The sequence below is a fragment of the Rattus norvegicus genome, chromosome 10, assembly GCF_036323735.1.
Source record: "Rattus norvegicus strain BN/NHsdMcwi chromosome 10, GRCr8, whole genome shotgun sequence".
NCBI classification, from domain to species: domain Eukaryota; kingdom Metazoa; phylum Chordata; class Mammalia; order Rodentia; family Muridae; genus Rattus; species Rattus norvegicus.
Window position 1 is genome coordinate 101,324,196 of NC_086028.1, and position 26,686 is coordinate 101,350,881.

Consider the following 26,686-nt stretch of genomic DNA (forward strand, 5'->3'; position numbering starts at 1 on the left):
CAAGGGGAATAATCCTGCCCAAATGGTGTTAGCAGCTGTTTCTGGAGGCCTTAGCCCACTCAGCCAATGCCCTTGGAACACCCTCTATCTAGTTTGTCTTCTTTCAACAAAAGGGTTCAGAAACCTGTTTGGAATTCGTACATGGTGCCCTGCCACTGTGTTCTGTATTGAAAGATGCCAAGCCGGGTGAAATGGTTTTATTTCACATGCAGCAAAACAAGGGCAGGAGGTGGTCCATCCAGTACAGCTGTTGACTGAAGCAGTGACCTCAGCAATCGCGAGAACACTCATAATTTAAGTATGTAACGACTGTAATGACACAGTAATCCCACAGATGTTCCAGAACCGAAGTAACCAGTCTCTGGAAAGCTCTTGATTTATTCCATCATCAGTGAAAATGATTTTTTTTTTTTTTTTGACTTGTCCTAAGGAAACTATAAAACCTGCTGGCTAAGGACAGTAGCTAGGAGGGAGGCCAGACGAACTCTGTAGAGAACAAGGATGCTCCAAAAATGCAGTGAGAACGGGAGACAGTTGTGACGCCTTTCTTTTCCTAAAGGTAACGGACAGCGGAGCCCAATGGACTGCTGTCCACCCTTTCCCTGCTCAGTTCCCTATGAGTGTAAGAGTCTCTGGCCTGGAGCAGCGGGGTGGTGCTGAGGCCCAGCACTGTGGAAGCAATAGGGTCTGGTAATCAGTTCAAGCACAGGCCTCATCTCATCACCTCCAGACCCAACATGTCGCCGACAGTGCCCCTCTTTAGCTGAGGAAAAGGGGTGTTTGGGTGCAGCACAGAAGAACACAAAAGTCTAGTGCAACATGTGTGACCCTGAGACTTACTGGGTCCAGCCATAGCTGCCACACCACATTCCGTGTGGCGGGGAGAGGGAGTGAAAGCAGATGCAGAGTGGCAAGAGGTGTCTTCCCCTAAAAGGCTTACGGGGAGCACAGCAGTTTATTTCATGCCAAGCAAGAGGTAGTGAGTAGGATGGCCTATTCCCACTGCAGGAGGTATGCCTTTCCCAGAAAGCCACAGTACCTGCTTCTGGAGGGAAACACTGGCACTTGTGTTTTGCTTCCTGTCCCTATCGGGCCAAGTTCCCTGTCCTGCTACGATGTCCATAGGACACAACCAGCCACTGTAAGCACAAGCACGTCACTCACTCAGTAGCTACTGCAGGATGCTGCTGCTTGCAGAACGTGAAGACTACAGCACTCCACATTTCCCACTCTGTCCGGGCCACTGCTGCCCACTTCAGTCCAGGGAGCAGCAGCGCCCACTACAAAGAACCATGGACCACCACGGGAGGTATAGTCTCCCGGCCATGCCTCTTCAGGGTGTAAAGATGGAGTTCTTGAAGGGGTTGGAGAGGCACTGTTCAGAGCCCTCTTCCTGGTATCAAGGAATGCCAGTAATAAAGGGAAATCCTACTCCGCGACCAGAGTCCACCATCCCAGAGTGGCCAGTGAAGCCACAGGGGACTCCCCACCCACACAGCACGGCTACTTCAAGTCACACAGGTAGATAACACAGGTGCTTTTAGGGGCCCAGGAAGAGATGACCAAAGCAGCAGCTTGGTTCCTGACAGAAGTGTCCAGGGCCCCGATCCACACCAAGCTATAAACACTGTCCAGGGTGTACAGCGGCTGGACTAGCCAGAGCCTGTCTCGGGCTGCCTGCCTTCCAAGTAGAGATGGCAACATTTGCTGGGGTCATAGGTTCCCCCACTGCTCCACAGGAGGAAACTGGTCCACTTCACCCAGCTCTGTGCTCAGCTGCTCCCCCAGAGCAAAGGTCAATTTATACCGAAGCCGTACCTTTTCCTGTAATAAGAGGGCTGTAATGAGAATCAGTCCAGGAGTTCTCTCTGCAAGACACTGTCACACTCATGATGGCTGGAGGGATGCATCTTGCATCACCATGTCCACCCATGCTCAGTCCCTTAACCACCACAAGAAAGGGGTTACTGCTACAGGCCGTAAGACTTCCTGAGAGTCTCAGAGGGTACTCCCTGTGCTCTAACCTGGGGCAGTGGCACCCCAGGTAGGTATCGTGCATTCTCCATGCTTACCTTCATTGGATTGGCCAGCAGCATGACCTGGGTGATGGCTGCAGGTGGCTGGATGGGACTAAATGGAGAAAGTTCTGTCCCAGAGGGTGGCTGCAACTTCACTTTCATTGACTGAAGATAAAAAAGAAGCTCCTTTGAAGAGAATGTTCCGGGTGTCTGCGACACCAACTGTCACCTGCTGGCTACTGAAAGGTGGTCAACACAGTGGGTTCAAGAGAAGGGAGACAAAGATACCTTGGGCACTGCGGCCTGTAGCACTATACTCTTGACTGGCAAGGGAGCTGTATTCAGCATGGAAACCACCACCACCAGCACATCAGGCCGTCCTGGCGGACACTCCTTAGCAAAGTGGAAAAGGATGCGGAAGCCATTTTTATCATAGGCTGTCACAGGAAGGGCACTGCCTGCAGGAAGGTGTTACACGTGTGAGTGTGGTAGGAGAGCACGGCCCTGCAGAGCCCCAGGGGTGCTACCAAAGCCAACGGGATGGAAGACGCCAGGATGGCTGAATAGTGTTGGCCTGTGCAGTACTGGAGAGGACCAAGGTCACACAGTGCTGCAGGAAGCCAAGGGGTCGCAGAGATGAATGGCAGTGGTTAAGAGCACTGGTCTTTCAGCAGAGGATTAGGTTCCCAGAACCCATACTGGTTGGCTCACAACTGCCTGTAACTCCAGTGTCAGGAGGCCTGACAGCCTCTGACCCCTTGGGTACTTGTACTCATGCCAAGCACTTCTGCGTCGACAGACTCCACTGGTGACACTGAGCACTGGGGCCTGCAGCGCTGTGCTCGTCACCGACAAGGGAGCTGTATTCTCCCCCACACACACAGCTGTGAGGCTGACTGCCCGTCCCAACACTTACTAGGCTTGATCGATTCCAGGGGCACATGGACACTAGCCAGGGAGAGCTCTGGGCCCTTCTGAGGGCTGCCTTGGGACTGGAAGGCTGGCGACTGGAAGAGAGGACTTCCGGGCCCAGTTGAGAAGGGCAGGAGAGGCCTGGCTGGGGTAGAGGCAGGAAGCAGTGGGGAGGCGGTGGGCCCAGGAGAGAAGCAAGAAACAGGTTTCACCAGGCCTGAAGTCCTAGGGGCAAGGAAGGCATGTCAGAGAGGTTAGAACTAAGTAACCCCTCAACCAAGGCCAGTCCCTAGCTACCCCAGGCTACTAGCTTCTAGCCGCCATCTTCTCCTATCCCTTACACTTTGGCCTCTTCCAGAAGCTGATCAAGGGCATCCAGGCGGTGTGAGATGCTGGAGCTGGGGTACTCTGGGCCTTCGGGCTCAGCCTTTGGAACCAAGGCTGGGGCAGGTCCAGAAGAGAACGTAAAGGAACCAGTGCTGTGGGTCACTGCGCTCGCTGGGACCACAGGAGCTGGGAAGGCAGCAGGCAGTGGAGCTTGGGACAGACTTGAGGTAGAAACTGGGGGAGGGAGCAGGGATCCCTCTGAGGGGCAGGAGGCTGCAGACACTAGCCTGGGACTGAAGAAGTCCAGATCTGATGATGGTTCATTCTGCACAACAGAAACATCAGGTGAGCAAAGACCCAGAAGGGGGCTGCAGAAAGGGAAGAGGTCATCACCCTCCTGGCCCTTCTGACCCACAGAACTAAATGTTGGGGGGCAGCCCTGGAGGCAGCATGTCCCAGCTCCAGCAGACCATATTCTAGAGAACACAACAAGCTCCTCTTGGTCCTAGCACAAGGGTAGACAGGCAGAGCCTAAGAAGGGATGGGGAGTTTTGCTTCTACCTGGAACAGGTGCCATGGACTATTTCCAGCTGACTCTTTGGGAGCAGTGGGGGCTGGGTCACTGAGGCCTAAGAACACAAAGAAAACTCAATTGAGTTTCTGGGCTGATGTAGCAGCCTTCCATCCCTCAGTAACGGTCATCTGACAAGATGAGACATTACTTGTAAGGAAAAAGTGTTCCCCTGCAGCTAGACTGCACCCTTCATGCATGACTGAAGGCCTCCCACAAAGAGGAGAGAAGTTGTGCCAGAGCCTGCCACATTTACCCTGCAATCCACAGGAGGGTGGCTCTGGTGGCCTCCAGAGTTAACTGCACTGATAAAGCACAGCAGAGACCACTCAGGCCTGGTGCACAAACCTGCGTTCCCCCAATGCTACGCTCGCACGCACCTAGACAGAGGAGCTCCTCATCCAGCAAGGAGAGGGCATTGTTCGTGCTGTCAGGCCCTGAGGGAGCCTCAGCCTGGCTGGATGAACGGCTTCGTGGAGGCCCGGAGGTTTGGGGAGGTGGGGGAAGGATAGGGATGCCTGAGGTGGGTGGGGCAGGTGCTGGGGCCAACACTGGGGATGAGCTGCTGGGGGTGTCCAACTCGGCAAGGTCGATGAGGGCGCCTTGGTTACCGCAGTGACTATTTCCTGGATGGGTCGACATGAGAGAACAAGAACACTCACGGTGAGTCTAATGTTCATGCAGCAAGAGGCAGGACTCCGGGCATAGCTAAAGCTCTACCTTCTGGCCCAACTCAGGGGCATTTCTTCAGGGAGACTGAAACCAGGCTTGAGAAGGCAAGAAGCCTCCATGCACACCTCCTGGCTCTGGGAAGTGCTACCTGAAATGGCTTGTGTCCACGCAGGAATTCGAGCATTACCATTTGTGGCTCAGTGGTCAGGACATGCGTGTGGCTGGTCTGGAGGGCCCCAGCATGGAAGTCAAGAGTATTTACCTTCAGAGTCAGGCACGGTTGAGGTGGTCACCTCACCATTGATGATCTGCCCTTCAATAATTGTTTTGTAAGAGTTGATGACCCTGGACAGGTTGTCACTGGCCTGCAGGATGTCCCCTACAGTAAGAGAGAGTCCTCACTGTGTGGGCTGTGACGACTTCTACACACGTCTAAACTTTTTACTTATCCTTACCGTTACTCCCTCATACTCACCCAAACTATTGTCATTGTCTTCTGTCTCACTGGCTAGTTTAAATAATGTCCGTCTCTTATTCTCACAACGATCAAAGAGCTCCTGAGAGACAGACCCAGATATAAAAGTCACAACCAAAGAGGGTCTCAAAAGTCATCCGGTTCAATGGTTATGCCCAGAAAATGGTGGGATGTCCCACAGGTCACAGAGTTACGGATGGGGCCGGGAACAGAGCATGCATCTTTGTGTCTTCAATATTTACCAAACAACAATGCCCAAGTCATCCACACCAACCGCTAGGTAAAATGCCTCAGTCGGTTGATTCTGTGGGCCATGTTCTTGTGGTGGCGAGCCTGTATGTGCCTGACCTACACCCTCTTCCTGTATGCTATGACTGTGTCGTTTGTGTTCTTGTAGGAGTCCTAACAGTGGGAGCACAGCCTGTCCCTGACTCTTGCCTGCACTGGAATGCTTTTCCTCCTGTTGGGTTGCCTTCTCCAGCCTTGATGTGAGAACATGTGCCGGGTCTTACTTAGCCTGTTACAGCATACTTGGCTGATGTCCCTGGGAGGCCTGCTCTTTTCTAAGGGGAGTAAGTGGGGGAGTAGGTCTGAAAGAAGGGAGGAAGAGTAGAGGGAGAGACTGGGGGAGGAGAAATTGCAATAGGGATATAATGTATGACAGAAAAATAAGTAAAAAAAAGGGGGGTGTGTCTCAGAAGTCACAGCCTAAGCTACAATGTCAACATCAGGTGCTCAGGGAAGTCTCCCATCAAGGTGTCCCCAAAGCTTAAAGGCAGAGAGTAGCCTGTCTTTAAGGAATGAGCACCTAGGACATTACCAGCATACTGTATCTGGAGTTAGAGGCAGCACTCTCACCAGGAGTGTCAGCTGTATAAAATAAAGCTTCTAGAAGGAAAAAAAAACTACTGTCTTTTCATTTGTGGCATTTGTACGTGGAATGCTAATTGTGTAAACAGACACGGCCTTCACTCTCCTGCTACAAGCACCCAAAGCAAGCAGGTCCTCACTCAGACAGGACCCGACCCAACCCCCAGGGGCAGAGCAGTCTGAGCAGTGAGTGAGCTCCCAGCAGCTCACCTTCATGAGCTCTTTGTCGGCCTCTGATGAGAACTCTTGGCTGTAGTGAAGAAGCATCTCATGGAGCAGCTTGACATTGTTGTTAACTTCCTCCAACGTGTGTAGGCGCTTGGTCACTTTCTGGATGCGCGCCTCATCCTGCCTCAGCCAAGAGGGTGCAGTAAAAAGCAAGTTCACCTAGCTTGTCTTTCACCAACCAGGCAGGGTTCATTCCTTCCCCGACAGCACAAGGCAGAGGCCAAGCCCCAGAGTACAGCTTAGCGTGTTTCCTAGGTCTCCAGGCCTCAGACTGAGCACAAGCTGTTTTAGAGTGACACCCCCAACTCCCACGGCCATCCAGCACTCTCTGCTTTCTCCCATAGGGAACACAGGCTTGTCCTAGACTCGCTCCAGCTCGGGGCTGGTGCAGGGTGAACGAGATGGGCCTAAGATGTCCGGGGAAGGACTTCTGTGCCCCCAGCCCACTCACTTCCTTCACCATGGACTTGATGAGTTGGTTGGCTTCTTGTAAGTCATCTGGGTTCTTGCTTCTCAGCAGCTTGGCTAAGAGCTGGAAGAGCGAGTGTCTCCAGTGAGGGAAGGCAGCACACACCCAGCCCCACTGCACCAGAAGGACTGCAATGCCAAGCAAGCCCCACTTCACACGCGGTAGAGCGGCTCATGCCCACAAGACACCGCTCTGGTGACTGAGGTAGGAAGCTGTCTAGTGCAAGGCCAGCTTAGGCTGGAGTGAGAGACTGCCTCAGAAGCTGAAGACAGAAGGTATCCACCCTCTGCTGTCCTCCCCACACATTCCTCCTGCGACTGCTCATCTAAAGACTCCAGGTCCAAGATGCACTTTACCTTGGATTTTTCCTCATCATCAAAAACAGGGTTTTTGGGACGAGGTGGAGGAGAGGGGATCAGTGTTCTGTCCATGGGGATAGGGGGGTCCGACTGCACTATGCCTGAGGAGACACAAATGACAGAGCATGTGCTCAGGCAATGGTCACCTTGTCCTTCACACAAGGGCAAAATCCCAATGGTGAGCAGGAAAAAAGAGCAGGCTGCTCTCACCCTAACCCACCAGAACCCCAGCTGAGCCCTCACAACAAATCCATTCTACAGGAGAAGACCTTGACAAGACCCAAAGACTCCCATTCTTCCCTCACCTTTCCACCTTCATTGCCACCCCGAGGTTAATGGAGAGGTAAACACATACCTTGTCTCTTCAACATATGGTAGGCGTCTTTGATCTTTGCTTCTTCCGGCAAGGCCAGTGTCCAGCTAAAAAGCAACTCGATGACCTTAGCCTTCACCTTTTCAGACACCCTGTCTCCCAAGTACTAGGAGGTAAAATGAAGGAAGAGTCTAATATCTGAGACAGTGAGGAAGATCGCTTTCTTCACAGCGTGCTCCCCCCATTCCAGTTCACCAGCTACACAAAAAACCCCGCACACCCCACAGTGTGATAGAGCAGGGGAGGGAGTGACAGAGTCTGCAGTCAAAACGGCCATATCCCTGTGCTTCCATGCAGAAGCTGCCCTGCCCAAGACATTAAAAAAAGGGAATGTAAGATTTATTTTTATTTATGTAAGTGTCCGCCATATATTGTGGGTGCCTACAGAGGCTCAAAGTTGGTACCGGATCCCATCAGAGCTGTAGCAAGTACTTTAGCCTCCCCAGCCATGTCTCTAGCCCCATAAGCACATTTTCTTTTCTTTTCTTTTCTTTTTTTTCTTTTTTTCGGAGCTGGGGACCGAACCCAGGGCCTTGTGCTTGCTAGGCAAGTGCTCTACCACTGAGCTAAATCCCCAACCCCAAGCACATTTTCTTTAAGAACCTTCTGAGAATGCCACTGTAAGAACTGCTTCCCTCTGTCTAAAGCTATTCATCTGACTCTGGCCAGCAGAGCAAATAAACAAAAGCCTGTAGCTGACACAGGCTAGGAACACGGAGTACAGCTGCCCACACTCTCCCTGGGCACACTCAGTCGGGCTGGGCGATAACCCAAGCAGCTCAGACCTCAGCCTGATCAGCCCTTCCCACCTCTAGGAACCAGCTTTACAAGTGCAGGGCCACACAGGGTCAGCTCTATGGAGATGTTAATGGAGCAGAAAAGACAGAATGAGAGATGGAAAGGGAACATCAGAAACTGCTACCAACTGACCTTTGGAGAGACGACTTTGATTAATTCATTCAAAAATCGGAACTTTCCCACTTCATTATGAAGTCTCCTGCCGCAATTCTTCATACACGCCTCCAGCACCTGCACAGCCAGAGAGAGACAGTTCCTGACGGGGGGGCCATGAAACAAGACCGTGGTCCCTACCAAGTATTACGAATCCAGTCCCAGGTGAAGGGATTCGTCATGAGAAATGGTGCACTCCCCTGGAGAAAGGAGGTTAAACCACAGAACCATTCAACCACAGCCACTCCTTTTAATGGCAGTTCCATAGAGACGGCTATACCAAGGTTAGAGTAGAAACTGCTGAGTCCCAGACACCAGGAATTTTGCTGCCAGGCCTGGAAGGGGTCTTCTACAAAGATACTGTCTTGGAACCTTAGGAGGCAAACCAAAGTCTAAAGAGAAAGTTCCTCCGACTCCCAGAATGGTCCTGAGTCCTTTCTACAAATTGACACTTCTACAGGTGTAGGAGACATCTAAATCCATTGTTTTTGTTTAGATGACGGGACATTTCTCTTGCTTCCTTTTGTTCTTATGCTGCTTAGGGCCCCATCGTGCATTCAGTTTGCACACAGCAGTGTTTAGATATGAATTGAGTGTGTGTGTGTGTGTGTGTGTGTGTGTGTGTGTGTGTGTCGCATTCCGGTGCCAGGTTAACCTCAGACACCCTTCCTGGGATGAAGTCCACCTTTTTTTTTTCTTTTTTTTCTTTTTTTTCCGGAGCTGGGGACCGAACCCAGGGCCTTGCGCTTCCTAGGCAAGTGCTCTACCACTGAGGTAAATCCCCAATCCCCAGCCTGTCTCTGTGTACTGTGTACATGGGATTAAGTGAGAGATTCCATGTGCCGAGACAAAAAGCATGTGTTAGCAAGCCCAGCGGCTCCTTCCTTTTTTTCAAAATAAACACACCTATATAGGAAAGATTTTTCTATATGTGCATAGGTGTGTTTGTTTGTCTGCATATCTGTAGACCACATGCATGCAGTGCTGGAAGAACCCAGAAGAGAACATGGGATACCCTATATTTGAGTTAATGACGGTTGTGATGCCAGGCATGGCGGCACACATCTCTAATCCCAGCACTTAGGAGGCAGAGTTCTAGCCCGATCTATAAAGTGGGTTCTAGGACAGCCAGGGCTGTTAAGACACATAGTCTTAACATTGTCAAGAAACTATAAACAAACAAACAAACAAACAAACAAACAAACAAACAAGAGTGGATAAAGCAATGAATGATGGTTCACACCTCCATGTGTTTCTGGGAATCCCTCCATGTGGGTACTGGGAATTGAACCCAGGTCCTCTGGAAGGGTGGCTAGTGCTCTAACCATGAAACATCTTCCCCAACTTCCAACACTTGGTTCCTTTAAAGCAAGGTTCAACTGGTGGAGATTTCAGCCCGGCCCCTCTTTGCTGGGAGGCTCTCCTGTATGGTCAAGGATATTTAGCTGCATCACTGGCTCCTACTCTCTGGTCGCCACTGTCACACCATCCCCAACAATAAAAGCATCTCTAGACACGATTGTCTTCTGGAGACCAAAACTGGCCCCTGCAAGCCAGCTATGGTAGCACATGCATGTAGTATTAATACTTTAAAGATGGAGACAGAAGGATGGAAAGCCCCAAAAAGGGGGGGGGGAGACCCAAATTTAAAAAAACAAAACCAGGGGCTGGGGATTTAGCTCAGTGGTAGAGCGCTTACCTAGGAAGCGCAAGGCCCTGGGTTCGGTCCCCAGCTCCGAAAAAAAGAACCAAAAAAAAAAAAAAAACAAAAAACAAAAAAACAAAACCAAAAACAACCAACGGGCCTTGATGCCTCTGGGGGAAAAAACATCACCGTTTTAGAGGTCCTGGCTCCACAGTGGAGGAGCAGTGCACCTGGCCTCTGAGCCCCCTGCTCTTCTGTGTCTCCAGGACCCACATGAAATCAGGCTCAGAAAAGATGCTGGAGTCCTCTGCACTTGGCTGTTGTCTGAGGAGCAAGGAAGCACTTGAATGTTCCTTTCACCGTCTGAACAAATCCTTACCTCTGCCCTTGTGGCTGTGACTGTCAGCATAGCCTCTTCACAGAACAAGCAGTGCTCCCAGCTCTACAACACACTGGATTCACCACAACTGAAGCGTCAAGACCACCTAGGTCCTCTCTGAGCACCGCACTGGCGCCCTCAGGGACCTGTACAGGCTCCATGCTAGCTCTCCAGCGTGAGTACTGGTGGACTGGCTGACTGCAATGCTCAAGATGCACCCAACTTATACAGGGACTTCCTACTGAACTCTGCACATGGGTCTGGTTACTACCAATGGCCTAATATGTGTGTGAGACAAAGACCTACCGTGAGGGCCTGCACTGCCTCCCATTCCTGTGGAGACTGGATCTTGTGAGCCAGGAGTCGCACAGCAATCTGGGGCCTAGTAGACAAGCACACTACAGTCAGTCTGTGGACAGAGAGTCAAGTGGCCAGAGTTTCTTAGCCAGTTCTCTGTCTCCCTCTCCCCATCTCCTCTCTGGGACTCACCCTTCAAGCTCTTTGTTGATCTGATCACAGAAGCCAATGATGTATTCCCAGTCTTCCTGGCGGTTGGAAGGATTGGTAGCTTTATCTTAGAACAAAACACAAAGGACAACTGACTTACATTAAAAGAGCAACTCATAACACAAGGATATCTATCTCCACAATCTTTAAACAAAATTTTGCTTACAAATCTGTTTCATAAGAATATTTCCAGAATTCAGTCAGACAGTGAATACAAATCTTGTTGTCTGCCCAATATTTTTTGGAAGTTTCAATAAAAAAGAAAAACACCTCATGGAGGTTAGAGTAGATCGGGATCCAAAGGACAAACACAAACTTGAATGATCAGAATTCTCAATGACTGGTTGGTGATGGCTCAGTGGTTAAGAGCACTAACTGCTCTTCCAGAGGTCCTGAGTTCAATTCCCATGGACTCACAACCATTTGTAATGGGATCGGATGCCCTCTTCTGGTGTGTCTGAGGACAGCTACAGTGTACTCATATATGTAAATTTAAGCAAATATGCTGCTTTAAAGTTTTACTTAAAAAAAAAAAAAGGCCTCAGGTGGCTACAACACTTCAAGAAACATGCACATTTTACTACATAGCCACTGCTAACAAATGGAGCTGGGTGGTCAGCAAGAGCAACTACTATCTAGTGTCTCCTGAGAGCTAAGAGGCTAAATTAGGGCAAAAATGAATTAAAAATGAGTATTTTCTACAGGCCTTCACAAAGATTCTCAGGGTCAAATCTTTCTTAATTCTTTAAAGATTTTTTTTTTTAAAGATGTATTCATTTATTATATATAAGTCCACTGTAGCTTTCTTCAGATACACCAGAAGAGGGCATCGGATCTCTTTACAGATGGTTGTGAGCCACCATGTGGTTGCTGGGAATTGAACTCAGGGCCTCTGGAAGAGCAGTCGGTGCTCTTAACCGCTGAGCGGTCTCTCCAGCCCTCTTTAAAGTTGCACAGGACCCTCTACACATGCCCCAGTGAACCTCTCCCGACCTTGCGCAGACGCCCCCTGCGCAGCTACAGCTCTGAGCAGTGATTTCGGCAGCCTCAGTACACGGCCTTCAGTGCAGACAACTGCTGAGCGCGTCCTGAGGAGCGCAAGTCCTGGGAGGAAGGCAAAGCCCCGCTACATTTGTTCTGGCTGTCTCTGGCTGTCTCTGTTACTCTGGCACCTGTGCTGGAGGGCGGCCCAGCTGAGAGGCAAAATGGCTTCTGGTCTGCTACAAATCCAATCCTGCTGCTTGCTGTTCAAGGCTTCAGGCTCTGACAAAAAGGAAAGCCTGAGGCACAAGCCTTCTCCAGACAGCCTCAATCCTCTGTGGTGACAGACCTGCGACCACTATATGGGCTAACCCCCTAAGTTTCTGGATTTTGGTTCTAAATGTGGCTGTTTTCTTCTTTACATTGATTTATTTGGGGGATGGCGGTGGGGCTCCAGTGATGTGAAAATGGAAGTCCAAGGACAACCTACAGGAACCGATTCTCTTTATCATATGAGTGTGAAAATCAATCTAGACTTGGTGGCAAGCATCTTTCCTGCCTGAGCCACCTCATCTCCACCCTCATACTACAGCCCAGACAGGTTTGGAACTATGATCCTTCTACCTTGGAGTCTCAAGCACTAAGATGTAGGTATGCATCACCATACCAACCTGTGTTTTCTTTTTTTTTTTTTTTTTTTGGTTCTTTTTTTCGGAGCTGGGGACCGAACCCAGGGCCTTGCACTTCCTAGGCAAGCGCTCTACCACTGAGCTAAATCCCCAACCCCCCAACCTGTGTTTTCTTAACTTTAAAAGTCACCATTTGAGGGTTAGAGAGACCACTTAGCGATTAAGAGCACTGACTGCTCTTCCAGAGGTCCTGAGTTCAATTCCCAGCAACCACATGATGGCTCATAACTGTCTGTAATGGGAGCTGATGCCCTCTTCTGGTGTGTCTTAAGACAACTACAGTATACGGTGTACTTACATAAAATAAATAAATAAATCTTAAAAAAATATTAAAAAAATCACCACTTGGGCAGGCAGTGGTTATGCATGCTTTTAACCCCAGCATGGGAGGCAGAGACAAGTAGATCTCTGTGAGTTAGAGGCCAGCCTAGTCTACAGAGTGAGTTCCAGGACAGCCAGGGCTACACAGAGAAATATGTCTGGGAAAACAAAACAAAATGAAACAAAACAAACAAACAAAAAAAACCCCACTACTTAGTTTGGGCCTGGTAGCATAGGCCAAACTGGTGGAGAAGTGGAAGCAGGAGGCCTAAAAGTTCAAGGCTAGCCTAGGCTACAGAGAAAATTTTAAGGTTAACCTAGGCAACAAAACCTTGTTTCACAATTTTTTTTTTTTTTGGTTCTTTTTTTTGGAGCTGGGGACCGAACCCAGGGCCTTGTGCTTCTTAGGTAAGCGCTCTACCACTGAGCTAAATCCCCAGCCCCTTGTTTCACAATTTTTAAAAAAGATTTATTCAGTTTAGTATGTGAGTGCACTGCAGCTGTCCTCAGACACACCAGAAGAGGCATCAAATCCCATTGCAGATGGGTGAGTTTACTTGGTCTACAAAGTAAGTTCCAGGACAGCCACATCTACAAAGAAACTCTCTTCAAAAAAACAAAAAAGCAACCAAAAAAGAAGACGGATTATTTTATTCAGCAGTGTCCATTTGTCAAGAAATAGTTGAGCAGCTGCTGGGTGAGGTGGCACACACCTTTCATTCCAGCGCTTAGGACAGGGCGGAGGGATCGCTGCAGTTCAAAGCAGCTTGATCTACAAATCAAGTTCCTGGACAACTGGGGCTACAGATGTTGTTCCAAAAATCAAACAACAACAACAGAGAGAAAGAAAGAGGAAAGAAGGAAGGAAGGGGAGAAGGAGGAGGAGGAAGAAGAGGAGGAAGAGGAAGCAGCAGCAGCAGCTGCTAATCCCTATCATTTGGGATGCTTCAAGTTTCCATGTAACACCAAGAGGACTCAAAAGTAGGACCAGGAGAAACCTGCCCCACACCCAGTGCTTTTCTCCTTCACTGACACAAAACTTACACTGTGCACAATGGGAAACAATCGTCCCAACAGTAACAAAAAAGTACTCTTTCCACAAAACACGCTGCAATGGAAACTCTTCCCAAGCTTGCTCAGCTTCTTACAGCACTTCCCCTACCTTTCCCTGTGTGCGGGAACGCTGCCTGCACGGGGCACCAAATGCATCGGGGCAGACACAGTGCCACTTCTCAGTGTCTGCAGCTCACATGGCACAACTAACCCCCACAGCAACTACAACTCCTGAGGGTGGTACAGGTGACTCTAGCTGTCCCAGTGCCCAGCACTTCCACCCACTCCACGTCTCCAGGTCCTCCCTCATCTCACAGAGGACAGCAACAATGGAGTTGTCTCTTGCAAACCTAGCCCTGAACCACCCGTCTGGGTCCTGCTCTGACTCAGTTTGTCTATTTTGAGTCTCTGGTGGAGCCTCATTCTCTGCTGTTTCCATCCCTCCAGACTGCTTGCCCTCCTCTACTGCTTAACCACTGGTAGCCTCCATTTCTACAGTACGTCAGAAGACGAGGACAAAAATAATCAGCCTTGACTACTAGCTCCTCATGGCTTGGGCCTCCGAGGTTTCAGGCTACACACAGCGATGACTGAGAGTAAGCAGACCCAAGGGCACAGCAAGGGAAAGTTAAGGACAACCTTCCTTGCTCCTGCTTTGCTTTTTGTCAGGGTGTTTTGGACAGCCATGACTGTCCTGGAACTAGCTCTGTGTCTGTAGACCAGCTGGCCTCAAACCCACAGACTTCCAGTTGCCTCTGCCTCCAAAGTGCGGGAAGAGACCCGTGGGGAATGAATGCTGTAACTACTGCAGTGTCTGAGGAGCTTTAAGCTCCACCTATCTCAAAAATAAGACACTGAAGCCAGAGTACGAAACAGTCTCAGGCCTCTGAGAAGTTGTGTTTCTGTGTGAGCGTGAGGAAGAAATCGGCTCCTCGGTAAGACTGTCACTATGTCACTTTGATACAAAGGCCTGAGAACCCTCACTTCTCCTTACTCACTTCCCCTTTCCGTACACCTTTGTGTCCGCTCCCAGCCCCAGGTCTAAGCCTTACTGCTGCCCTTCGCTTTCCTTACGCATCCAGAGCTCACCCACACCTTCGATCTTCAGTACATACTCACTTACTGTTCTATGTGGGAAGGGGTGGAAGGGGCGATGTCACAAATGGGAAGGTTAAACGACAACTTGAGGAAACTGGTTCTCTTTCCACCTTGTGGTTCCCCAGGATCAACTCAGGTCCTAGGGCTCAGCAGCACGTGACCTGCTGAGCCTCTGGAGTCCTTTCCAAACCCGAGTCTCCTCATGGATCTTTCTCAGTCACGCCCTCCCCGAACTTCTCCTCTAACCCACTTCCCACCTCTTCTCTCGTATCGTATCACATGACATCTGACTGGAAAGCACATGGATGCCACAGCACACCCAGGGCGCCTCTCTCCTACACATTTACATGGTTCTAGTGGATGAACTCAAGTGTAGCCAGGCTGGCAGAGGAAGCACACTTACTCAGCCATCTTGCCTATGCTGTTTGGTTTGTCTGCTTTTGGAAATGGTCTCACCCTGAAACCCTTAATGGCACTAACTCTCTATGTATCCCAGCTGGCCTCGATCTGGAGAGATGCGCCTGTCTCACCCTCCAAGTGCTGGGAGAACAGATGTGAGCCACCAACCACACTTGGCTGACTCTCTTCATTCTAGGTCAAGTCCTGCTTCCAGTCCTTCTAACAGGATGGTTTCACTGGGTGTAAGAGGAATGGGAGCCTGCTAACTGCTAACACTTAAAAGGCCCAATGTCTCAGAGGCCCTAACGTGCCACTAGCTTGATGCTGTCTTCCCCTTCCCTGGTTACCTAAGGAACCCTGCACTTCAGTACTTAGGCAGCCACCTAGAATCTCCCCACCTCAGTTTCTGTCCGTTCTCACAGCACATCCATCCAACTAAGGCAAAGACTGCTTGAATTTCCTGGGCCTTTTCACTTCATTTCTGTTTGTAATGCTGGCATGGAACCAGTGCCTTGCACATGTTAAGAAGTCCACCGCAGAACAAGTATTTAAACTTTGTTGTTCTGTGTGCATTCCAGCAGCCCACACACTAAAACTGGAATGATACAGAAAAGACCAGCATGGCCCCTTTGCAAAAATGACACTCAAATTCATGAAATGCTGCCCAGCCCCCTTTTTCAGACAGCGTTTCACTGTGTAGCCCTGGCTGTCTTGCAACTCACTCTGTAGACCAGGCTAGAGCTCTGCCTGCCTCTGCCTTCCGAGTGCTGGGTTAAAGGTGTGCACCACTATGCCTGGCTAAGATAACTTCTCAATACTTAATACACACTGGCTGAATATGCCAAGAGTCCCAAAGAGAGGGCGGAAGTCATCAAGAGATGATCTGTAAGGAAGAATATTCTGAAGGTTTGAAGCCTATAACTAAGCAAGGGGAGAAGGGCTTCAGGGTTAATGAGAACACCAGAAGGCCAGCAAAGAAACAGCAGGGAATGGCCAGGCTGGAAGAGGCCGCAGGCTTGGCAGCCCTGGAATGGTGATAACTTGCAACTGCTCTCCTGGGAGACCAAGGACAGGCTGCTGCAGTTATTCAGGCAAACCGTAGGTGACAAGGACCTTCACTGAGATGGCACTGACTGGTCCTCTGGATTGGTACCAGTCACACTGTCCAGTCAGAAGAACTGAACATCTGAAATCCCAGCAGTTCCAGATAGAGCAGAAAGAGCAGGGGTTTGAGGCCAGCCTCGGCTTCCTGAGACTGTCTCACAAAAAACAAAACAACTAAGTCAACCCTACTTAGCGCAGCTTAGGTCATGTAAATTACTCCAGTTTCCCTGTTACCATCTGTGCAGTGAATCAGTTCTGCACTGGCTCTATCCCAGCTGCACAGTTCTAGGGAAACGGTGAGCGGAGTCAGAATGTCCCCCTTGATTTGTGGCAACAGAACCTGTTCCCTTAGGTGAGATACTTGGTCTACAATTTTAATTATTTTCATCTTTCAAGAAGGGGATCGGAAGCCAGGCCCAGTGGTGTAAACTTTTAATCCTAGCACTGGGGAGGCAGAGGCAGGAGGATGTCTGAGTTCGAGGCCAGCCTGGTCTATACAGAGCGTTCCAGGACAGTCTGGCACTCTCTAGCCACTTTCAGAGAGAGGGTCTTCACTTTCAGAGAGAGGGTCTCAGGTTTGAATCATTATTGTTGAGTTCCTTTGTAGGCTCACCACCCACAACAGTTGGGACTACACGGCTGACTGGATATGGCTCCCTGGGTAAATGATGCCTGTCATGCAGCACTGGGTACTCCTCAGAGAACTGCTCCATACAGGGATATGGCCCTGTGGCCTGCCTGCAAACATCAGACACTGCAGATGTAAATCTTCCTTTTCTTTTGGGATGTATCGCCCCTTAAAGCTTAATTTTAATCACCTGAAGGATATTTCTTAAGGAAGGCCATGTGGCTAGGAACTAAATTCAAACATCAAAGAGGAACTGCGTTCAGCCAAGGACCTCAGCTCATGGTTCTCTCTATAAAGGCATCTTACCTAATTTCTGTCTCCATTTAAGAGGCTCCCGGGGGACTAGCACTTAGTAGAGTTAACTTGTTAACCTTTACTAAACATAAACAATATGAACTGCCTGCTAATGTTAAACCTTATCAGCAGCATATCTGTACAGATTCACTGCTCTTTGATTTACTCAAGAGCGAGTTGTCACGTTCAAATGATTTTGTGTGTGTGTGTGTGTGTGTGTGTGTGTGTGTGTGTGTGTGTGTGTCCCTTCAAGACATATTTAGCAAGCCATGTGGAACTGTTCCCTGTAGTCGCGCTTTGGAAAATAATTCTCACTTCAAGCATCCTGACTGAGGAAATCGGGTCTATCTAGTTCATGGTCACAGTCTTGAAGCTGCCGGCTGTGTGTGTGCGAGCGTGGCACCACTCAACACTCCCAGAGGGACCAGCCCAAATCTAGAGCTTTCCCATTCTTGGGGCTTTGCGGGTACAAAGTTCCAGAGCATAGGTTGGGAGCAGTCCCACCTCAACCCCCCAACGCGCCCGCCTGTCAGCCCGAAGAACCCGGGCGGGTGTCGCTTTCCCGGGCCTGCTGGATCGCGAGCTGCAGGTGTCACTCGCGGGAGCTTGAGGACACGCATCAGGGAAGGGCCCCTGCTCGCTAAGGGGTGTGAACGCAGGATGCTCGCGGCGAAGCGACGCCCGACGCGGACTGCGACAGCGACAGGCCGCCGCGCCGCCGCCCCGGAGGGCGGAGGGAGGGAGGGAGGGAGGGCGGCCCGTGGTTGGAGGTCAGGCAGAGGCGGCCCCGGATACTCACTCAGCCAGGATTCCAGGCTCTCCCCTTCCGCCTCCGCCATATTGCAGCCGCCCGGTCCGGCACTGCGCCCTCAAACCTCGCGAGATTCTGCGCGAGCAGGTCCGGGGCGGGGTTCGCATGGGGGCCTGAGAGGGCTGAGTGCTGCGGTCGACAGGCGCGCCAGACTGTGTCGGATACCGCGAGGACGAGAATGTTTTCTTCCTTCTTCCTTGGAGGAAACCCCTGACGTAAAACCCACGCTTGGGCAAACTGTGCAGGTTTTCATCCGTATCCTGTCACTCACTCACTCAGGCGCGCTGTGGACAGCCCTCCGAGGTCCTGATAGCGGCCAAGATGGCTGCCCCCGCACTGCGCGCCGCGCGTCGGTGGTCGGGGCTGGCTCTGGGAGTGAGGTGTGCTGTCTGGAACCTTCCAGGGTGAGAAGGCAACGCGTAGCCGGGACTGCCGCTCGGGCCTTTACGGGAGGACCTGGGGAAAGGGAAGGAGCCACACACAAGCCGCGCTGAGCCCTGGCGTGGCAGAGCACTAACTTGAGGCACCGAGATGGCTGACTCAAGCCATTAAACGGGCCGACTGAGGGCTTAGTAGCTTGCCCCTTGCCTGACAGGCTGGGTTGACCTAGACCGGGTCTACCCAGAGCTGAAAGTGCGGCCACGCTAGAGATCTCAGGACTGGGATTGCCTAGGCGGTTGGGGGAGAACCGACTCTTGAAGTAGAGCTTGCAAAGGAATAAGTTTAAATGGCCAGTTTCGGAGAGGGCTTCCTACCTCTTGGGACAAGAGTCAAAACTACCGTCAGGTTTAGCTTGCGGTCCCAGCACTACTGTCCCTCGTCAGCGTGATGGCAAACAAGCTTACTGTTAAGTCAAGCTTGTTCACTTTTGTGGAGTCACAGATTCATCCGTGGAGTTCTCTTGTCTGCTTCCTCCTCTTCCCTACTCCCAGGATCACACAGGTGAGGTGGAGCCGCTATGCCCCCGAATTCAGGGACCCCTTGATTGACAAGGAACATTACCGCAAGCAGGTGTCGGAACTCACCGAAGAGGAGAAGTATGACCTGGAGCTCAAGAAAACCCAGCTCATCAAAGCTGCGGCTGCGACTGAAACGAGCTCAGTGTTCGCAGACCCTGTCATCAGGTGAGGTGCAGATGCTCCTCTTTGGGCTGGAAATAGCCCGGGGAAGGTTTCTGCTGAGAGATCCGTAGTACAGCCTTGGTAAGCTACGTGTTTTTCTCCTTGAAGCAAATTCACCAACATGATGATGAAGGGGGGGAACAAAGTTCTGGCCCGATCACTCATGGCCCAGGTAAGCCCGCTGCCTCCTCTTTGCCTTTTCTTTCTTTTCCCTCTGGCCTTGTTCTGCTCCCTCTGGCCTTGTTCTGTGTCTGCATTTTACGCGGTGGCTTCAAAACTAGAGAACCAGTTTCTATTTCCTGTCATTGAAATTTCCAAGATCTGGGATTGGCGGTGTCCGCCGTTTTGATTCCAGCACTCAAGATGCAGAGACAAGTCAGATCTCTTGAGTTCAGGGCCAGCCTGATCTACAGAGTGAGTTCTGGAACAGAGCTGCATAGTGAGATCCTATCTTGAAAACAAACACAAAGAGCTGGAGGTAGGCAGATCTTTGGGTTCCAGAATAGCCAGAGCTATATAGTGAAACCCAGTCTTGCGGGGACACACACACACACACACACACACACACACACACACACAAACGTAACAAAAGGAGGCAGAGTCAGGCAAAGTTTGAGATCAAGATAGTCAAAAGCTAGTATCATCCTGACCAGAGCTACACCAAGTTCCCCAGAAGTTTGCCATTCTGGTATTAGCACATGGGAAGCAGAGGCAGGTGGATCTCTGTGAGTTTGAGACCAACCTGTTCTGCACAGTGAGTTCTAGGATAGCCAGGACTACACAGGGAAACTTGTCTCAAAACAACAAGCAAAGCTATTCTTTTCTATTCTTTTTTTTTTTTTTTTTTTTTTTTTTTTGAGCTGGGGACCGAACCCAGGGCCTTGTGCTTGCTAGGCAAGCGCTCTACCACTGAGCCAAATCCCCAACCCCAAGCAAAGCTATTCTTAACCTGTTCTTGGTGTCATAGTCTAGCAAAGTAGGAGGCACTTAAACCCTGTTTTTTCTGAAAGAGGGTCTCATGGAGCACAGCCTGGTCCTTGCCATGCACGTGAAGATAACCTTCAATTCTTGATTCTCCTGCCTCCAGCTTTCAAGTGCAGCCACAGGTGTATGACACCACTCTCAGGCGAGCTGGGTGAGGGCCCGAGCAGCCTCTTTCGTGTCTTTGCAGACTCTGGAAGCCGTGAAAAGGAAGCAGTTTGAAAAGTACCGTGCGGCCTCAGCAGAGGAACAGGCAACCATTGAACGGAACCCCTACAAGATCTTCCACGAGGCACTGAGAAACTGTGAGCCTGTGATTGGGTTGGTGCCTATCCTCAAAGGGGGTCATTTCTACCAGGTGAGTGGACAGTAAAGCAGGGCAGCCTGCATGTGGGACAGGTCGGTGGGTGAGCGAGTGTCCAGAGTTGGGCCACGTGCGATAGCCCTAGAGACTGGGGACTGTCAGAAGCTGCTCATCTGAGGCCCAAAGTGTAAATGCCACAAGCAAAGGGCAGATTGTCCAGTGTCCTGGGTGGCTGAACAGAAGTAGTGGTCCCTATCTCAGCGGTTAGCTACTTTATATTATTATATTGGGTTATTTCCCCTTTAGTATCAGCTCCTAAGCCCAGGGTGTTTTTTCACTGTGTCTTTGGTGTGTGGCATGAAGTGGAGACCAGGCAAGCACTTCTGGTACAGAAAGCAGTCTTTAGGCACCCTTGGCCTGGAGTAGCTGGCATGGCTCTGGTAGCAGGGTTTTCCAAGTGGTGCTTATGTCAACTTGACAAAGCTTCCTCTGGTGAAGGAAAGTTCTTAGTGTTTACTATGTCAGTGTTCTTAGTCACAGAGGTCCCTGGATAAAGTGTGCCTCCTGGTCTAGGTCCCTGTGCCTCTGGCTGACCGACGCCGGCGCTTCCTGGCCATGAAGTGGATGATCACAGAGTGCCGAGAGAACAAGCCTCGACGGATGCTGATGCCAGAGAAGCTGTCGCATGAGCTGCTGGAGGCTTTTCACAACAGGGGTCCCGTGATCAAGAGGAAGCACAATATGCATAAGATGGCTGAGGCCAACCGTGCCCTGGCCCACTACCGCTGGTGGTAGCAGGAAAGGAGAGGTGGGGAAAGGACACACTGCCACAAGAGACCACTCGAGGGGCTGGAGAGATGGCTCAGTGGTGAAAAGCACTGCTCTTTCCAAAGGACCTGGTTTGATTCCCAGCAGCCCGTGGAGACTCACTAACCACCTGTAACTCCCGTTCCAAAGACAACTTCTGACCGTTGTGGTATACACATGGTATACAGACACATGTGCAGACAAAACATATATACACATATTACCACTAATAAAAGTGAAACACTTGAGCTACTGTCCCGTTGGAAAGTTCTGGAAGGAAGCTAAGGATGGAGAACACTGTAATGTGATCTTTCATCCTATGAAGCTCTTTGATTCTCCCACACCGGCTAGAAGCTGGGTGGCTACAACCTGAGTGAAGCTGCCTCTCAGTGGATGCACTCAGAAGCGGCATGTGTGCCCGGTAATCCAGATGGTTCCCCTGCTCCATACCCCCAACCCACCCCCATAGGGACAGACTATGTCTCTAGAGATTTCCTCCAAGAACTCAGGTCCAATCTGGATTAAAGACCTCTTCTTTCTTCTTGGGGTACACTTTGAATGTTATGCGAAGATGCAGTTTGGTTTCAGAAAATATTTATTAGAAAACCCCCACCCCAACCTGGTGAGGCAGTCACTCATGAAAATGGACTGGAGAAAACAGGCTTATTGCCACAAAAGTCTATAAAACATATAAAACAGTTCTCTGTAACTTGCCCTTAATATCCCAAAGCATTCCACCGATGGCTATAATTGCCAATTTTACAGATGGGAAAACTGAGGCACCAAGGTTGTGTTGCACCAGTGGTTACACAGTTCAGTGGTTGTTAGTTGATCCACCCCACCCCCAGGTGGAAGGTGGTGGGAAACTAAAAGGACTTGAAGGCACAGGAAGACAGGACAGTCTCCAGCCAAGTCTCTATGGTTTCTTCAGCTCTAGAGTGAGGGAAGAGGGCAGAACCACAGCAGTCAGAAAAGTCTGGAAGGGACTAAGGCAAGGATTGTGGTGCCTGCTTTTAAGGAGGGTCGCAAAAAGGCGTGTGCAGCCATAGGCGCACGTGGAGCCTAGCTTAGTCAGACACCTCACTGTAGTAATACTTATGAGCGGCAGGCGTGGTCTTCCAGCCAGCTGCCCGGAACTCAATGATCTCCAGCAGCAGCAACCGGGCCAGGGAGCTGAGGTCTATGGGGAGCAGGAAGCCATCCCGGATTAGGATAAAGAGCTCATCCATGCGCTGCCCATTCATCTTCTCCAGCTGCTCCCCAACCCGGTGCAGCTGCAGCACCAGGCAGTCCACCTGCAGGGGCAGTGGGAAGACCTGGTCAGCCAGAGGGAGAGCCAGCATGGCACGCGGCTGTGACAGCAGTGCTGAGTACTGTGCTTTGCCCTTGCTTCATTTGACACCAGCGGGCATGGCCCAGATCTTACTAAATGTCCAGAACATTCTGACCAGGCCTGTCTCCACAAACTGTCACTTAACCCTCCTCTCTTCTGCAAACCCCTGACTCACAGTTGGTTTCTGGGCCATCTGTAACCACAGCTGGCCACAGTTTTTGCCATTCCTAGCAAAAGGAGCATTGGCCTCTGTTCTGGATAAACTCCAGCCATTGTAGTTTGTCTACAGGCCTTAGATGCCCCTGCTGGGCACTTGGCTGAGGAGCACTGCCCTCCAAGATCTTGTCAGTGGCCACTCACCTCCTCTTCCCTGCTCAGACTCTCAGGCTGGGCCAGCTGGAAGAGACAGTCATAGACAGGGTTAACCAGGGCCATCATGGGCATGTTGTTCACCTGTAGGGAGAGCAAAAGCAGCAGGGAAGCTGCATTGGTGACAGTGGGGAGCCATCCAGCCTTGGCCTTGGGACACAGGCCTTCACTGCTGCGCAGGTGACTTCCCTTGCCTCACCCTCAGGTAGTCAAAGATGTTGCAGATAAAGGTGACATAGCAGACCCAGCCCTGCAGGGAGCATGCTCGAAGCTGCTCCCGGGCATCGTACTCCTTCTGCAGCCGGTTGAGGAGCCCACGGCGGAAGACGCTCTGGCCTGCTTGCTTACTCTCTGCCTGTGAGTCAGAAGAGAGGGTAGTAAGCAGGGCACTGGTCACTACCTGCCCTAGCCTGTCTGTCTGTCTTCTGGCCAGCCTGTGCCTGGCCCTGACCCTCTCTGCCAGGCCCCCAACCTGAATAATGGCGTAGCACATCCGTCCTGCTTCCTTGCTGAATACGCAGTCCTGCAGAGAATGGTCCACAATCACGTTGGCTACTCTCTCCAGGTCCACAGCACCTGGATCTGAGAGAGACAGGAGGGTCTACAGCTGCCTGCCTCGTCACACTTGCCCATCTGCCAGGCACTGAAGTGGGTTTTGTTGCCTTAGAGAGGGTCTCACTATGTACCCTTGGCGGGCCTGGCACACTATGTAGACCAGGCCTCAAACCCACAGAAATCCACCTGCCTCTGTAGCCTGGATACTGGGATTAAAGTCAACCACACCCAAGGACTGGAGATACTTGGAATAAATAGAGTGCTCCATCACATGCTTAAAAGATGAAGGGAAAGCCATCCAGAAGGCACTCAAGAGAAATACCAAGACATTAGGGTTACCCTTGGCTAAAGACAAAGTTCCAGGATAGCCTGGGCTACTCAAAAGTGACTGTCTCAAAAGAAAGGAGCTGAATTGGGTGGTACACATCTATAATCCTATGACCTGAGAGGCAGAGACAGGCCAGCCTGGTCTACACAGCAAGTTCCAGGTCAGCCAGAGCTAGTGAGATCCTGTTTAAAAAAAGAAAATATTTAAAGTTGAAGGTGTAAAGGGTGTGATTTAGGGATCAAGCACAATGCCCACTCTGCATAGATCAAAGATTGGAGACAAAGCAGCCAAACCAATAAAAAAGTATATTCTCCAGTGAAAGTGGTTGCAAGCGAGCCTAGGGCAGCTCTCACTGTCAGGACCCTGGTTGCCCAATCAGAGTTGAAGCAATGTCTCAGTGGGTAGGAGCGCTTGCTTTTGCGGGGAACCCAGGCCCGAGTCCCAGCTTCCATGCCGGCCGCTCACAGGTGCCTACAACTTCAGTTCCAGAGGGTCTGACACCCTCCTTTGCCCCCACAGGCACAGCATATTCGGGGTTCACATGCACACAGTAGGCATGCGCATAAACAAAATTTATTTGCATCTTTCAGGAATGGTGCAAACCTTTTACCCCAATATTTAAGCGGACAAGGCAGGCCAATCTCTGAGCTGTAGGCCAGTCAGGGAGAAACCCTGTGCCAATAAGTAAAGGAATGTAGGTCTGGAGGCTGCAGGAGGGCAAAGCACAGGCGGGAGTTCTTTTTCCTAGGCTATATATCTTTTATTTTCTGGCACTACCCTGATGAATGTACACTGATGCCAAGACTTCATTTTTGTTTTTTTATTTATTTTTGAGATGGTCATCTTCAGAGCAGCTCCCTCCTTGTGATCTATTTATTATTGAAAGTCAGCCCTCAACACAAGGGTTTGTAGAAAAAATTTAAAAAAGAGGTATAGTCTTGCCTTGCTGTTTAGCTCTGGCTGGCCTGGAGCTCACCATGTAATTTTTTTAAGGTTCACTCATGTTATATGTATGAATATTTTGCTTGCCATGTATGTATGCACGCCATGTGTTTGCCTGGTACCGGAGATCAGAAGGCAGCACGGGATCCTGGGAACTAAGTTACCCAAAGCCTCTGGAGGTCCTCTGCAAATGTTCTTTATGGTTCTGTTTTGTTTTGGTGACAGCATCTCACTATGTAGGCCTGGCTATCCTGGAACTCACAGAGATCCACCCCCCTCTGCCTCTCTGCCTCTCTCTCTGCCTTCTGAGTACTGGGGTTAAAGTTGTAAAGCACATAAATGCTCTAAATGGGGGGGGGGGTCGTTTCTCCTCCCCCAGGTACTCTATGTCGAGCAGTTTGGCCTTGAATTTGTGCTGCTCCTCCTGCCTCTGTACTCTGCTGGGGTTACAGGCATGCACCAGGACCATGGCTTGTGTGTTCTCCAAACACAGAGGCTCCAGACATGAGTAGTTGTACAGAGGCTTCTCTGAAATGTTTGCTTAGCACATGATGGCAACTGCTAATTGTCCTGTCAAATTTCTGTCCTGGGTGTTACAGTGCAATTACATATCCCCTCCAACCTCTGTCCAAATCAGGCATCTCTGTGCATTCAAGGGTGCTGATTCGCCAAATGCAAAGACTCTAAAGAGAAAGCAGTTTGTTCCCTTTAATGTGCACGTAAAGGCTTTATGATCCTAGACATAACTCTGTGATCCATTCTCCAAAGCAATGGCTTAAACGTAGGTGTCTTCCAGATCAAGAATTAGGTTGTGACTTACTCTGAGAGCCAAGGAAGGGCTTGGGCATTGCCTAGCTCTGAGCCTCAGCCCCACTGCAGCTCCTACCCAAACAGAATTTGCGTCTGGGAACCTCCCTGGCTCACCAAGTTGGACTTGGGTAGTTTTATGTCAACCTGACACAAATTAAGTGGTAGGTGGTAGGCTCACCTTTGAGTGCAGTCTTCAGCAGCTGCTGAGTCTCTGCATCGAAAGACTGGATTTTATACTCATCTCTGCTGGCCTCGCCCATGACGGTCTAGCCTCAGCAGTTTTTCACTGGCCTGAAACTAATGTGACAGCACCTGAGAAGCAAAGATGGTTGAGGCTTCAAGTGTGAATCACAAAGGTCCGGGTTCTAGTCCTGTAGGCACTGGGCGGGGCAGACCAGGCCTTGGGACAGGTGGAACTGGACTTTCTGTCGCGTTCAGTGGTTGGCTGAGTGCCCACCAAACTTGGCTTCGGGTGGAGAACTCGGGCACCAAGTAGTCACCAGAAGGAAACCCAGGCTTCTGGGATTTCATGAGAAATGAAGCGGGAATTCATCTACGGTCGCAGCAGGATCTGGGTTATTAGCAGTCAGTATTAGGGTAAAATTAGGGGAGCAAATACTGAACTGGGTGTGGAGAGAGGTAACCGTCAGCCTCGACCATATCATCCGGCATGGAGAATGCTGGCCCAGTACGGGCCGCGGATCCTGATACCAGCAGGGCTCCGAGCCCCTCTCTCCCGGCGTTTGCCAGTCCTCTCAGCCTACAAAGCCTACCCCTGCAGCCGTTGGACTAGGGCTGGCCTGCTTGGGAGGGGGCTTGCGTCTGGGGCGCTGCGCGGCGCGCGCCTGGCGTGGTACCGCGCAGCGGCTGAGCTCTTCTCGCGTTGCGGCGCCCGGGCGACTCGCTAGCGCCGCCTGCCGGTCACGGCCCCCCCTAGCCTCCGCACCCCGCCGCCGCCCCGGGCCGCTCCCTCGCTTGGCGCAGAGACAGATCAGCACCCGA

At 50.8% G+C, this 26,686-nt stretch overlaps 3 protein-coding genes and 1 non-coding gene across 6 annotated transcripts; 2 read left to right on the top strand and 2 right to left on the bottom strand.

Moving 5' to 3' along the window:
* Positions 1-182: 182 nt before the first annotated feature.
* Gga3 (golgi associated, gamma adaptin ear containing, ARF binding protein 3) lies at positions 183-18,178 on the bottom strand. Of its 2 annotated transcripts, NM_001415686.1 has the most exons (17): positions 18,123-18,178; positions 10,739-10,823; positions 10,556-10,631; positions 8,205-8,303; positions 7,257-7,380; positions 6,899-7,002; positions 6,525-6,605; positions 6,056-6,193; positions 4,976-5,057; positions 4,763-4,879; positions 4,209-4,454; positions 3,819-3,886; positions 3,272-3,582; positions 2,935-3,155; positions 2,307-2,476; positions 2,073-2,183; positions 183-1,824 (listed from the first exon to the last, which is right to left on the bottom strand). In NM_001415686.1, exons 1-17 carry the CDS (start codon positions 18,160-18,162, stop codon positions 1,714-1,716), a joined length of 2,184 nt encoding a protein of 727 aa, NP_001402615.1. In that variant the 5' UTR covers positions 18,163-18,178; the 3' UTR covers positions 183-1,713. The 2 variants fall into 2 exon arrangements, with proteins under 2 accessions (NP_001402615.1, XP_006247783.1); XM_006247721.2 differs by lacking the exons at positions 10,556-10,631; positions 10,739-10,823; positions 18,123-18,178 and having other exon boundaries at positions 7,257-7,321.
* LOC120095367 (U6 spliceosomal RNA) lies at positions 15,865-15,975 on the top strand. The gene has a single exon (XR_005490846.1). It is a non-coding gene; the product is annotated as a U6 spliceosomal RNA (small nuclear RNA).
* Positions 18,179-18,446: 268 nt separating the features above from the next.
* On the top strand, positions 18,447-21,595 carry Mrps7 (mitochondrial ribosomal protein S7). The gene is made up of 5 exons (NM_001100471.1): positions 18,447-18,538; positions 19,067-19,258; positions 19,364-19,427; positions 20,427-20,594; positions 21,114-21,595. Exons 1-5 carry the CDS (start codon positions 18,456-18,458, stop codon positions 21,333-21,335), a joined length of 729 nt encoding a protein of 242 aa, NP_001093941.1. The 5' UTR covers positions 18,447-18,455; the 3' UTR covers positions 21,336-21,595.
* Positions 21,596-21,924: 329 nt separating this feature from the next.
* Positions 21,925-26,389, bottom strand: Mif4gd (MIF4G domain containing). Of its 2 annotated transcripts, NM_001014122.1 has the most exons (6): positions 26,309-26,389; positions 25,863-25,996; positions 23,522-23,631; positions 23,249-23,404; positions 23,041-23,133; positions 21,925-22,642 (listed from the first exon to the last, which is right to left on the bottom strand). In NM_001014122.1, exons 2-6 carry the CDS (start codon positions 25,942-25,944, stop codon positions 22,415-22,417), a joined length of 669 nt encoding a protein of 222 aa, NP_001014144.1. In that variant the 5' UTR covers positions 25,945-25,996; positions 26,309-26,389; the 3' UTR covers positions 21,925-22,414. The 2 variants fall into 2 exon arrangements, with proteins under 2 accessions (NP_001014144.1, XP_006247785.1); XM_006247723.4 differs by lacking the exon at positions 26,309-26,389 and having other exon boundaries at positions 23,041-23,076.
* Positions 26,390-26,686: the final 297 nt, after the last annotated feature.